At 47.7% G+C, this 13,987-nt stretch overlaps 1 protein-coding gene across 4 annotated transcripts in view; it reads left to right on the top strand.

Moving 5' to 3' along the window:
• Window positions 1-8,272: 8,272 nt before the first annotated feature.
• Window positions 8,273-13,987, top strand: part of TLN2 (talin 2) — a 598,939-nt gene continuing 593,224 nt past the window's right edge. For all 4 annotated transcript variants that reach the window (XM_086959469.1, XM_086959467.1, XM_086959468.1 and 1 more), the window contains exon 1: window positions 8,273-8,445. In XM_086959469.1, the coding sequence (XP_086815595.1) occupies window positions 8,310-8,445 (136 nt within the window). In that variant the 5' untranslated portion in view covers window positions 8,273-8,309. The remainder of the gene's footprint in view (window positions 8,446-13,987) is intronic.

Below are 13,987 nucleotides of genomic sequence, written 5' to 3'. Positions count from 1 at the left end.
TCAACTTTCACAGTCGCCCCTTTTTACATAGCAGTAGTCATTTTTGCAATTGATGGGTTTACAGGTAGACAGGCATCGTTGATGAATTAGCATTTTGTCGATACTAACATTTGGCGTACAATCATAGACAGTTAAGGTGATGGGCAGAATGCAGTACATAGAAAATTGCTTTTCATTGAGTTCCTAACAATTTAAACGCACTACATAGCAAAAATCTTTCTGACTTAAAAAATGTGACCAATGAACAGTTTTGACCAGGTAGTTGAGAGCGGAATTCAGTTCAATACACAATATTTCTTCGTCACAGTGTCTTTTTGTCAGTGAGCCATCACTGGTAGGCTCTAGTCCGAGTACTTTCGTTGGCGCTGTTGAGCACCGGCGGTGGAGCTATAGGTCCAGCTCGGTTCTATCCTTACGCGTTGCAGGGTGCGGTCAGTCCTCTGCTGTTAGACCACAGTCCTGTTCCCAAAACAATCCGGTTGGTGGCGCCTTATGCTCGGCACCCATAGTTCTATGGCAGCACCCTATTCCCAGTGGAATGCCGTTCTTTCCCTTGGCAAAAAGTCACGTGGAAAAGAGGGTGAGTGTGGTTCAAATAGTCGATAGGTGAGAGGGCGGAGTTGGGTCAGAGTTCCTGGGACACACAAAAGGGACCAAGGGAGCAAGGGATAACAAGCAGGCAGGCCCATCCATCGGGCCCAAGGAAGGGGGACGGAGACTCCAGGCACACGTGGGTTAGCAGGCGGGGGGCTTCGAGGCGGCCCACCGTTTTTCATTTTCCACGTTGAAATTGCGGTCTCGTCCCGTATCCTGTTGCTCTGCGGCTCCACCTTTGGTCGAGGTCACACGAGTCCCAAGATCCGCAGTCAGGCTGTACGTCACATCTGACCCATCTCCTTCGGTGATCGTGAATCTTTGAATAGGTACAAGACAAGGTTTTAGAGAAATGGCAGAAGAAGATATCTACGCATGTGAATTCCTCCCTCAATTCTACGCATTTGGGAGATACGCTCATTGGTCACAGTCAGAGGTCCTATTACCAAGCAGTGCATGTATCAGCATTCCTACTGAGTTTATGGCAGGTTTATTCATTGTCCTGTTTATAACTCAAGTGAGGATAAATGAGATTCCCATCAACTGTGCGTTACATCATATTCAGCATTATAGAGCATTTCCCATCAGGACTGGCTAACCTTTTCAAACAGGGCGGGGGTGCCATTCATCGAGAGTCAGGCAAAACAGTGTTTTCTCGGGGGCCAACAGCTACTCATGGTCATCATGTTTATAGTCGGGACAGCAACTGGGTTCTATCAAAATGGGGCGGGGACGCTTCGGGCGCTTACGCTTCGGTGCAAAAAGGGGGTGGGGCAATCTGGGCATTTGGGGGTTTAGTCTAGACGTTGGCGTTCGTCTCTGAAGAACAGACATAAGGTGCCATTGACATACAGTTCCCCTATAAATGGCCAGATTTGAGGGACTTTAGTCGTCTTACCTGTCCTTTCCTTCTCAGCCAATTCAAGTTCATTTATTTTACAGAAAGGAGAGGCAGTAATATGGCGAGATACAATCATTTTAGTTTCGGTCAATTTCGCTGAACACCTTTGCGCTCAATATGTATCAAATCAGACTGGTGCCGGTGGGGCACAATTTTACCAAAAAGAGGGAGAGAAAAATAGGGAGACTCTCATAGAGAGTGAGAGTTGTCCGCAATCTAAACAAGCCATTCGGTACACGTATGACATGTAGGGAAAGAGAGAGAGAGAGAGGGAGAGAGAGAGAGAGAGAGAGAGAGAGAGAGAGAGAGAGAGAGAGAGAGAGAGAGAGACGTGTACAAAAATAGGTCATTTAGTGCGCTCACAACACGGAACAGCAAAGGTCGGGTAACACGCAGATACAGACAGAGGGAAGACATAAATTCGTACATTACACACACACAAACTCAGACAGGGAAGACGGCACATGTATTACACATATACAAGACATTCACGACAAGACAGGAAACAATTGTTAGCCTACAAGATCTGTTTTTATATATATATATCCTACGTATCTTTACTATCCTATTTTATCTATGTGCTTAGCTCTTTCTACCCTTCCCCCCTTTCCCTTCTCGTTTGTCACGCCTGCGAGCGTTCCCAATTACCAATACTCACACCTCGGTTGGTCGATCAGTAATTAACCTGGTCGTGCTAGTTACCCATGGTTAGATCTTAAGCCATTTTTCTGTTCCCTCCTTTGGCGGGAAGTTCTCCAGGCTGAGGCAACGGCAAGTATTGATCGGGAGAACAGTCGGACAGCTTGGCTATATCTATAAGAGTGTGAGAAAGGGGGTAGTGCATTTTGAACATCAGCAACATTTCTAACTTCCTAGACGGGTGGTGCCGTGGCAACCCTTACCCGTATAATTTTTCTTTGTCCTTTCCCTACCTAGTCAAACGTCCAGTTACATTATTTAACACGTAATTTCTAGTCAATTCTTCGTCATTCAGTACCTGTCCAGTTTCTAATGTCAGTCCATCCTCTCAGTCGCTATGTCCTAAGGAGGAGCAGTCATGTTAAGCCTACGTCTTTCAAAAACTTATCGTTATAACGACTAAACACATATTCCCTCTTTCCCTTTTTCGTCGGTGGTCCAACCGTCGCTCTTCCACACTTCAGCCGACGTTCTGACGTGACCTGCAGAAGGGAGGAAAAGAAGGGGTGGGGGGCAGCATTCAAAGCACATCATCATGCAGTAATCCGAAAATGTTTTTACCTACCACATACTCGCCCTATCTCTTCGTACTGCATTCCCTTGCCATCTCGGCGTTTAAGCCCAAAGGGACCAGTGGTGTCAGATAGATAATCATTGACGATCTGCGTATCTACATGAGCTACTTGGTCGTAACCCTCTTTATCGGTGCAAGGGTGACGGTCAGGTGGCATTTCTGTGGTGTCATTTTAAGGGTGTCTGAAACACTTTTCCGGCTGCTTGTGACACATAATGTAGCTGCTAAATATCTGATCCCTTCTGATCTACCTCCTTCATCATACTTATTCTTCGCTCACAGTAGTAAGGCATCCAAAACTCATTAATGCAACTGCTACAACCATGCTTTCTTCTTCAAAATACCTTTAATAAACGAAATTGGTGGCAGTTCATTGCATAAAGTGCAGCAGTGCAATAAAATCGTATTAAAATTTTCTTACAGAGCAAGTATGATGCATGTCAAGAATTCAGTTTTAATTAATTCATAAATTCATTATCCGATACTCATTCTTTATCTAAATTACACCAATTCATTTTCCAAATCGTAATCAGTACCCACCCTAAGTCAGTTCATTATCCAAGCACATACTCAACATCCTTCATAACTACTTTCACTACCCAAAACTGCATATAGATCTCGGGACAACAAGCTGCGCAATCAGGGTGCAAAGTTTATTCAAAACGTCTCATTTTGTGTCGGCGCCATTTTGGGAGGGGTCAGGCGAATTTCAGCATAGTCAGAAAGTCTCTAGTCTCGTGTGGTTGGCCCAGAACTTTCCGTTGGCAGTTCAAAAAGTTTTGTGCTATGTGGTCAATAGTTAATCAAATATGGACCATGAGTCAAAGAGTGGGAAGGGCGGCAACAATTTTTCCTACCGGGTCATCCTGGTGTTCCTCCGGAACTGAACAAGTCTGTGCTGCGGCTGCATTTTAGCCATTTCCAATCCGAGGCTGGTGCCGGCAGGAGCTGTACCGGTGTCGTGGTTCCCAGTGAAGGGGGCGGGGGCACCCATGCGGAGGGATCGGGGTGCCCCCCGGCTCTTGTAGAATCTTCAAGGTTGAGGGGAGAAGGCATGGAGCGTGTGCCCGTCCTGGGCAGAAGACCGCTTTTTGATGTTGACCCTCTTTAAGTAAGAGTATTGGGATGTCGCTGGAAGCCTCCACCTGGAGGGAGGTGGGGGAGGCTCGTTCGCGTCACCTCCCCCTTCCAGCGACCCCGCGCCGTTCCTCGGCTCCGTCGCTTCGATATTGGCCGTGCTGGCTATTGAAGATGGGGGGGGGGGTGGTCGGCGGCTGAGGCAAGACAGCCCCCCCCTTTTCTCTTGACATGTGGCGGGACTACCTGGAACTGTCCAGGCATCGACATGTGGCGGCACTACCTGGAACTGTCCAGGAATTTGACATGTGGCGGGACTACTTGCAAGCGCCGCCATTCTCGCTTTTGGCCTCGGCCTTCTTCGTGGGTCGGACCAGGCGGGAGACAGAAGGGGGGGGGTGGTCGGTGGCTGAGGCAAGACAGCCCCCCCCCCCCCCCCCCCCCGTGGCCTGCAGGGCAGCAGAAGAGGAGAGAAGGAGAGGACTCTGCCATTCTTTGGACCGCCTGCCCAACATCATCTCCTCCCGACCGTGGTCAGGCGAGCCCCTCGTGCCTCGAGGCCTCGCCTTCCGGATGGGCGTAACCGTGGACCTGTTGCACTTCGGGAGCTTCCGGAATGGGGGTAGGTACCTATTGGATTGTTTCTATTTCATGTGACCGTTATTTGGGCGTGGCGGGCAATGAGGCAGGCATGTTGGGAGCAGGAACAGGCAGTGAAGCCTAGCTACCTCGTGGCTATTTTTGCTGCCAAACTTTTCGCCATTTTATATTTCCTATTATGAACTATTTCTAATGTTTCTTATTTTTAGTGAAGTCAAAAGCTCATCAGGGGGTTACTGACTTAGCCTGATTTCTTTTTATTTTTCTTTCTCTTCCTTAGCGTGTTTCGAGCTAAAGCTTTCTGTTAGTAGGGAACGGTGATCACTTCATATTTTTTATGTGTCCTTTTCACTAGGGGGTACTTCTGGACGGACCAGACGAGTTCCCTCCAATAAATGGTCCGGGGTGGAACGAGATTATCGATCAAAAGGGGAACATATATTCCTTCATTAGGGTATCATCCTGGACAGACCGAGCGATGTACTTCCATTTACTAGGGTAGCCTCCTGGACGGACCAGATGGTCTACTTCCACCAAATGGCCCATGAGCGGGGAGCATATGTCCTCCATAAGGGTAGTCTCCTGGGCAGACCATGCGAGCTACCCCCCAAACAGTGGGGAGTGGGTAGGACTGACGAATTCACAAAGGGGCATAACCTACCCTTTACTACTTGCAAAGACTAGATAGAATATTTCTATTCCACGTTGTTTGCAGGCAGAAAATACCTCAAACGAAACAATTCCTGGAACAACAATGTCCAGGCAACCAACCAATCAGTGGGGAGAAAAACAGGCATGACGGATTACAACGGGGACAAATGTCTGCATTACCTGCCCTTCGCTATCCAAAAAGGAAGACAGAATATTTCTACTCGTCTCAGTTTGTAGACAGGGAAGATCTCAAAGAACAACAATCGATTATTAATCGACTTCAAACAATCCAGTGGGCAGAAAAGTAGGCATGACGGATTAATACCGGGGACAAAAGTCTACATTACCTACCCTTCTCTATCTGCAAAGAGGGACGACGTTCCTATTCGCCACTGTTTGCAAACAGAGAATGTCTCGTTCTCAGAAGAGAACCAATATGTCAAGTAGCCTTCAAAGCTAAATGAACCAATACCAACAATTTCGGTATACAAATACCGATTTTCAATACAATCAATCAATCAATCAGGTGGATAGAACCACCCTACCAATCAGGCGTAAGAACGCCCTACTTAATCTTACCCGGACCGGACTTTACGGACAGTTCTTTGACTTCCTCCTCCAGCGCCCGATCGTTCTCTTACTCCATGTAGCATTCCTGTGGGATTCCAGTCAGGACAATAGGTCACTCAAGAGAGGTCAGTTCAGAATTGGTGAAGTTCTGTCGATCGGCAGCCGGGCGAGGGCCCTCTCAAGGCAGGCATGCCCCGATCATTTAGATGTTCACGTCTTCGTCTGGATCTCTCTTATCGGACCCTATGTCACTGATGGACCCCGCGTTGGGACGCCAATTGTGGAAAACGAGCCCAAAAACCTATCGATGCCCAGGCCGCTGGCGCAAACCGCCTCTTAGTTCCCATGTTGAATAATTACCAAATAAAGAGACGGGCGCTGGGAGCAGGAATCAAGAACAGAGTTTAATACTCATGAGGAGAGCCAGTCATTTCGGACACGAAACACAGTGTCTTTCGGGAGGTGCTCTAACAAGTGAGCTGAGACTCTTGCTTTTATACCCTACAGAACACTCGATAACACAATCAGGACTGTATGACGCAAGAGAAAGACATCCCTATAATCCTCGTGGTGATCCTACCCCACATATATTCACAATGGGGACCCTTGACCTGCTGATAAGAGGGGAGGGCAATCACGCAGCTGAGTATTTCGTAGGATGATCATAGCCCAGGAGGTGGGGTGGCTAAGGCCAATAGAGGATCCTTTGAAGAGGAGTGACTTCATGCAATAAGGGCAGTAAATGGTATCTCCCGGCTCAGGCGATGGCCTCGGACATGTGTGGTCAGCCGGACTCGGGGGAAAGGGTCATCAAAGGAGTGGTATTCATGCCGCGTGGACAATCGAGCGCGGAGGGAAGGCTTGTCAACAGAGGGGCATTCATGGAAGGGAAGGAGGTGTTGGTCAGGCGCGGCCGTGACTCTCAAGGACAGGGTTTTGCAGAAGAAGAAGGTTTATGACTTGCCCACGTGAGGAGAAGGGAGGGGTAGCCAGGGTGGACACAGGGACAGAGTCACACAGAGAGGGAGAGATCTTATGATCCGTACATGAGAGAGCGGGGGCAGTCAGGTGCAGCTGGGGAGGGCTACGTCAGCTAAGGCGAAGGATGCCTCTCCAAGAAGGAATGGGGGGGTTTTGTGCGAGTCAAGTGGGAGAGTTGCCTTTCACAGCGGGGTCGCGCAGAGGGAGAGGGTTTCATGGTCTATGCATGAGAGAGAGAGGGGGGGGGTTAAGATACGCGCAGGAGGGAAACCGGGGATCCCAATGGGTAAAAGGCCATGGTGCCTAAACTGGCTGTACATATGCATAGGGGTAGGGGCTCTCACTGGCAGAGTGATACGGTCAATAGTTTACGGTATTCATGGTGCTCACAGGGAGAGGAGTGGGAGAAGAAGGGGAATGAATGCTGTCTATGTACATCAATTTCTTCAACTTTCACACGTGGAGAACAGGAAAAGTGCGCATGACTGTTTGGCAGGTCCCAAAGGGCGGTGAAATACACATGTGCACTTAGGAGTGGGTAAACTACTCCTCCCCTGCCATGCTCCGAGAGCAGAGCAGCCCTGCTCACCCAGCCGCAGAGCTGCACGGAAACATAAAATTATAACTCGGTTATACTCATTTTAGGTTTACTTTATTTGCACTACTTAAAAGCAGTGGGGTGGCGCTCCTCTGCCATAGCGGGGAAGCCGCCTCACAATGACCCTATACTGTGCCTCCACCATGGTACTCAGCCCATTCTGCCGGTCACAGCCATTATCCCGAGAGCACATATGCCTCCGCCCACCCACATAACCATTGCCATGGACTGATAGGAGACTGAGAAGTTGCTGCCTCCCTTCCTTCCCATGCCCCTTTCCCCTGGCTGCGGGCCACTGCCACCTTTTTCACTAAATTGCAAACCACCCATGCTTGTGCTGCTACATAACCCACTGCACCGGCAGTTACTGTTTCGAAGGCACACAAAACTCACAGATCACCTCCAGAGTCTCACTTTGTAAAGGTTTTAGGTGTCCCGATCATCCTGCTCGCTCCCAGCCCTGACGAGAGTGCACCTCGTTGTTGTCCCAACTAGATCTGATGCTCTCTCGAATCACACTGTGGGCCGGAACCTACAGATTGCTATAATGTACCATACTGTAACAGTTGTAACTCGTATTAAACTGTATTTCTGACAAGTTGTTCAAAAGTAAAAACCTCGAAAAGAGTTAAAAAACAAAATACACTCTTAATTGTTACCAAAAGCATTACTGTTGTGCAATTCATGTACTTGCCAAATAAAATGTCTGCTGTTCCATCGTGGTGCTTTCGGACTGGAAGGAGTGTGCATACCTCTGCCTTTCCACCTCTGGAAGTAACCCATCTGTATTTTACCTTGTCCAGTTCAGCTCCTGATACTTTCTTTGTTTAGCATTTTTACACTTATAACCAGATGATTTGATTCTCAGCCATGACTGGTAACTGGTTTTCAGCTAATTTTGTTTATATTAACACTTAATATTCAATACTTTTGCAAGTTGCATGCAAGTACCAAAAGGCAATGGCTCTGTATTTTGCTTATTCTATGGTACCTTTCAGTTCAATGTGTCTCTTCTTTTCCCAGGTGTCACCCAGTTGATAGGAGGGGTCTAATCAGCAGGCACCATGGTGGCCCTGTCTTTGAAGATTTGTGTCCGCCAGGGCAATGTGGTGAAAACTATCCAGTTCGAGCCGTCCACCGCAGTGTATGATGCATGCAGGATGATCCGAGAGCGTGTGCCTGAAGCGCAGACTGGCCAAGGTGGGTAACTCTGTTCTTTCAGTGGTAACTACTGTATGAATCTGACAGACAACAGGGACATTTATGGTGTGTAAACACCTCGTGAAATGTAGCACACCCACATTGATTGTGTTGCCGCGTGGTAAAAGATGTGCTCCTGGGCTGTTATACCATCCACCGTGCTGTCTGCCTCCCAACAGTGTCAGAGGGGCATCATGTGAGCATCATTACACCAATGGAATGCAGGTTGTACAGAAGCAGTGATGCAGTGTACAAGGTGGTGGAGGTCAACGCACAGCATCCATCTTGAACATGGAAGGAAGCAAAATACATTGTACAGCTGCAACAGTTCACGAGCATCACACATGATACACAGGCCTGAAAAGACAACAATAGCATGGCTGCAGCAGCACATATCTAGTAGGCTTGCTCCACATGGCTGGTGAGCATAGCTGCAGTTCCATGCGACATTCATGCTGTACAAGGATGACAAGAGGACAATAAGGTCACATGCTGAAAACCTAGAAAGGTGGACATGACCACAATAGTGCAGGTGTAGAAAGCATACTTCATAGGGCTTAGCTATGACAGAAGAGTCTTTTCAGTGTAGATACAGCATATATTAAGATCTACAAAAAACACTTAATAAAATCTTAAGAAAAGTTTCTAGAACTAGAGGTAGTGCCTGTTTTTAGGGACTTTAATGATAATTTCAGTTTCATACTGAGTCGGTGTCTTCAGAGAGATACACAACCCCTTGTTGGAAAAACAGAAAAGAAACACCGAAATGTTCATCTTATTTTGGGAGCAGGCCTGGACAAAGTCTTGCTTCTTGTGCATCTATCATAGTCATTTGCTGTAGCAAAATATATTAGAGGCATTGTTGTAGAAAGATTGGGTGGGCACCTCGGCATGAAAAATGTGTGGTCGTTTGGAAGCAATTCATTGTTAATTCTGCAAGTAGTATGGAGAATCTTTCCCCTATGCTGTTAATGCTCAATAATTGAATACCAACAGATATGACTGTACATTTATATATAGGCGAATTTTAGCTTAAATGAATGTTAGTGCTCAGAGCATGAGGGAATAACATAGTCCGGGACTCTGATTAATGATTTAACTAGTAAACAGTCCAAAAACCATATATGTTGACGTTTCAATTCCAGTAGGGTGAATTCATGTGGTCTTCATCAGGACCAAATGGAGGACAGTGAGACTAACAGCCCTCGTAAAGGAAATTTAGATAAGATTCTTATAGCTGCCATTGTAAAGTCTGTACATTTATAGGCAAAAATGCTGGTGTGAGTCAGTAAGTTTCCAGGAGGCAGAAGAGTCGATATGAAAATGTGCACAGACGTTCCAAGAACGAGATCAGGAGTAATTCCTCAGGAGAGACCAGAGTGGGTGTTAAAATCAGGACATGGATGCGCACAGGTCTCCAATCTGAAACAGTACTCAAATTACCTACGTGCAAAATAAATTAAATAGTGCCCATTTGGGATGTTGGAAGGAGCTCAATTGAACCGGTCCACTTACACAGGAGTGGCTACCACCACTGTCTTCGACTGGGTCATCAGTAAGTCAAATTACTCCCTCAGGGAGAACTGTGATTTAATTTCTACTTCTTTCACATGTATTACACCTGGGCTTGGCACCATAGTATTACATTTTATGTAGTACCCTGCAGTTACTTATGTTAATTCTTTATTGTTTCTTACGACTGGAATTAAACCAATTAAAATGTTACTGTTGATGATTATTGCAAAATATCGATTTTTCTGATGCTGTCTGTTGATGTTTGTTATTCAACATTAATTGGAAAGGCAGTAGATTCTGTATACAGCCGCCAGAATATATGAATATGTAATTAAGTATCTTTAGAGAAACTGCATGTCTTTTCAAGTACTCTCCTACACATGTGCCTAGAATTACAGGGTAACCCAATTGTTTTAACAACTTTCTTTTTTGGGTTAACATCAGTCTGGGGTTTACATTTGAGGATGGACACCTTTAGTAACCACATTTGTAATCATCACGTGCCCTAATCTACCCAAATACCATGGGCTCCCGCGTGCCCAGATGAGTTTAAAAGATAGTGTCCGTTGGGGTGCAGCCGGCGTTTCGCAAACTTGGGCTGCCGTGTCACTGCACCTGCTGCGGTAATTATGGGCTGGTCTTGGGGTGGTGGACTTTCTGGTAATATTGTCTCTCTACAAATACAGGGTGCGGGGAATGGATTCCGATGTAGACCAATGGAGACTCTCATTATGGGTAAATCTGTCGGCAATAGTTGAGCAGAATTGTCATGCTACATCTTGAGAGGGTGCTGCCGCAATATTAAAAAACAAAAACAAGTCATACGGACTAGGGCACTGTAGGAGAGTAGGGTCTGCTATCCTATGGTCACCCCAATTTTTGCTTTTTGCTTCACTGGTTTTCGACTTACTGAGGCTGTGGGCCTGCTAATCAGACCCCCAGCCTGCTGTTCTCTCTCTAAATTTATGATACATGTGCTATAGGTACATACCACAATTGGAAATGGACTCCTTGTCAGCCCCTGTACCATGCACTATAGGTGCTCAGGGCATAGGTGCCACCAAGGCCTACCAGGGGCTGAAGCATAGCTTTTGCCACCCCTGGCTGGTTCTTAAATTGACACAACTGGCTGATCACTCAGCTGGGGCAAGTGGGTGTAATCACCCCTTGCTTAGATATAGTATACCTATATCTAAACCTATATCTGGACACATATATAGCCTGTAAGCCACTCCTATGGAAGGCCTCATCAATCCTGGAGGCAGAGTGCGTGGTTTTATGTGAGATGGTGCTCTGGCATGAGCTGAGCCTGTCTGCAGCTGTCGGGAACAACTCCCTAAGCTGATCCGGGATAATGCCATACCATATACTCTTAAGCGCCTTATAATCCTCGCGGTTATATAGCAACTTTGGTTTGGCTTTATCAAAACATGTCGTGTAAGGTGTCATACGAATTGGAATACTACCCCCTCGCCAGTTCTGGCGACGGGGGTAGCATTCCACCCTTCTAGAGGGAGAAGACATGTTACTTTACTGAAACGCGGTTGATTTAAAATGAGCCTCAGATCCACAAAATGGATGCCCCTGCCACAGACACGGGTCTGGCCTCCTGCTGCTGACCGAAACCCGGCAGAGGAGGCCTGGACAAAGAGTTTCCTGTCACAGGGCGGTGTCAAACCACCCCAGACAGGAGATAGTGGATTGGAGTAGGGAGGTTTCAAAGAAACCAGACACTGCCTGGGGAGCACAAGGCTGCCCCTTGCAGGATCCGGCCAAACCGGTTCTGGGGCCTCCCAGCCCCTGTCCCAGCGCGGCCAGGATCAAAGGAGAGGGGTGTAACCACCCCCTTCCTGGGTCCCACCCATAGGAGGGGACCTAGCAGGATGTCCAACCCCGCAGATTCGAATAAGAGGGGGAGCAGTCCCAACGGACCTCAGATCATCCTGAAGAAACATAAGAAACGAAATCTGGACCCTTCGACTTTCTACACGACGTGAGAAGACTGAAGAATCTCCCTTGTGGTCAAGGAGTGACCACCCTGTGCAAACAGGTACCATCCAGCCCTCGACCCTTGCTTTGTTGCAGTTCCCGCCGGAACTCGAGCGACAGAGATCGACGAGATCAAGCTTGCCTGCCTTCTGCCTGCCCGATCCACAGTCCCTGCAGAGCTGAGACCCGTGGAGGCGACCGGAAGCGTGGGACACGCCATCTTGAAAAGGCCACGAGACGCTGACCGTGCAGCCCACGAGTGACCCTCGAAGCTGTACACCGGGGTTTGAGAAGCCCCAGCCCCGAGCTCCACTTGCACCAAAGCTCACCCCTCCACACTCGACGAGTGCTGCGTGGGGCCCTTCTGCTTGTGTGGACTCGACGCGTTGGCCCGGTCACTTGCCAGCTGGCTTGTGGCCCCTGTGCCGACGAAACTTGAAATACGACTCGCTTTTCTGGTTGCTCCAGATCTGCATCAGCTCCTGTGAAAAGGAGCACCCACTCTGACCCTCCTGGTTCGAGTGATAAGCAATCTCCCGGTTCCGCGTGGATTGCTTTTGCCAAGTGCTGTTTGCTGCAATCTTGAAGCCGACGGTGCTGACGGCGAGAGCCTACGTGGGACAGATCGTGACCTGCTCCTGGACGTCGCAGATGCCCCAGAGCCCACGTGACAGCGGAGAGAAGCCTATCGACAACCGCCTGATTGCGCCCGACATTGCCTGGTTCCGTCCTGGTTCCACCCTGGTCACTGCTGAGTGACCCAGACTCTGTCCCCTCTGCTTTCAGGTACTTTTCTACTTCGATCCACCCTTGGATCGCACCGGACACTTCTGCTTCACAGCGCCTGCAGCTGCAACAGCTTCAAGCACCAAGAACCTGCGTGTCAGAACCCGACGCCACTTCGACCCTGTGCACCCACGGCCTGTGGGTGAGGTAACATTGCAACGCCGGTGTCCATACACTGGTACACACCTCTAGGGTCTGTGTCTAAAGTTTTGTGTTCCTAGGTTCAGCGGAAGTATCTTTTAATTCACTTTAACTAACTTTTACGCACCATTGACAGTGCATTGGTGCGCGCCGCACTTTCCGTGCTGCACCCGTCTCCTGTGGGCTTCTCCCGACTTCATCATTGTTAGTCCTGACTGCTCCCAGCGAATCTCTAGGCCCTAGGCCTAACCATTGCTCGATAAGTGTTACTTATACCATTTTTTTAGTATATGGTTTGAGTGGCCACCCGCCCTCATCCATAATTGTGCAACTTTATATGTGTAACAGTGCTTTTTGATTTAACGCTTGTGCCCCTTTCCTCATAAAGAGTACTGGGGAGTAATTTAGAAATAAATACATATATTTTTATAATATATACTTGTGTGGTGTCCTTTCATTTGATTACAGGATTGTATGTGGTAAAACAGCTCGCTTAACACGACCTCTTAAGTTAAGCCTTTAAGGCTGCTTAGTCCATGCTACCACTAGGATAGCTTGTCTACAAGGTTGACTTACAACCTGACATCTTTGGGGTTTGTTTGGACTGATACCCAGTGGTTCCAGAATTGGAAACACTACATATCAGGCCAATTTCTCACATTGGTGTGCAGCGGTGCGGATTTGAGCTTGCTGTTTGTTTTACCATTGCAATCTTTATCAAATTGAAAGATCACATCAAGTACCTCTAGGTACATATAAATCAAAAGCTTAGCATATTAAGTTCTACTGAACTTAGTAGTTGTAGATTAAAGGGATTAGCACACCCTGACTACAACTCACTAGCAAGGTACAGTAGGAAACCACTTAGTGTAGGTAAGTGCACCACTTACACCTCACTAGCAGTCATGTCTGATACAGGTAGAGCTTCAGGCTCTGCTCCTGTAATAGTTGATCCTATAGGGACAACATCCAGATATGACAACCTTGGCCACAAAGACCTGAGTGCCTTGTGCACAGCCAGGGGGCTAAAAAAGGGCAGAGGCCCTACCATTCCTTCCCTAGTAGCTCTCCTAGAAAAGGATGACCTAGATAAGGTGAGTCAGACTCCCTT

This window comes from Lissotriton vulgaris, chromosome 2_2 (genome assembly GCF_964263255.1).
Source record: "Lissotriton vulgaris chromosome 2_2, aLisVul1.2, whole genome shotgun sequence".
Taxonomy (NCBI): domain Eukaryota; kingdom Metazoa; phylum Chordata; class Amphibia; order Caudata; family Salamandridae; genus Lissotriton; species Lissotriton vulgaris.
This window is presented reverse-complemented; position numbering and strand designations above follow the sequence as displayed.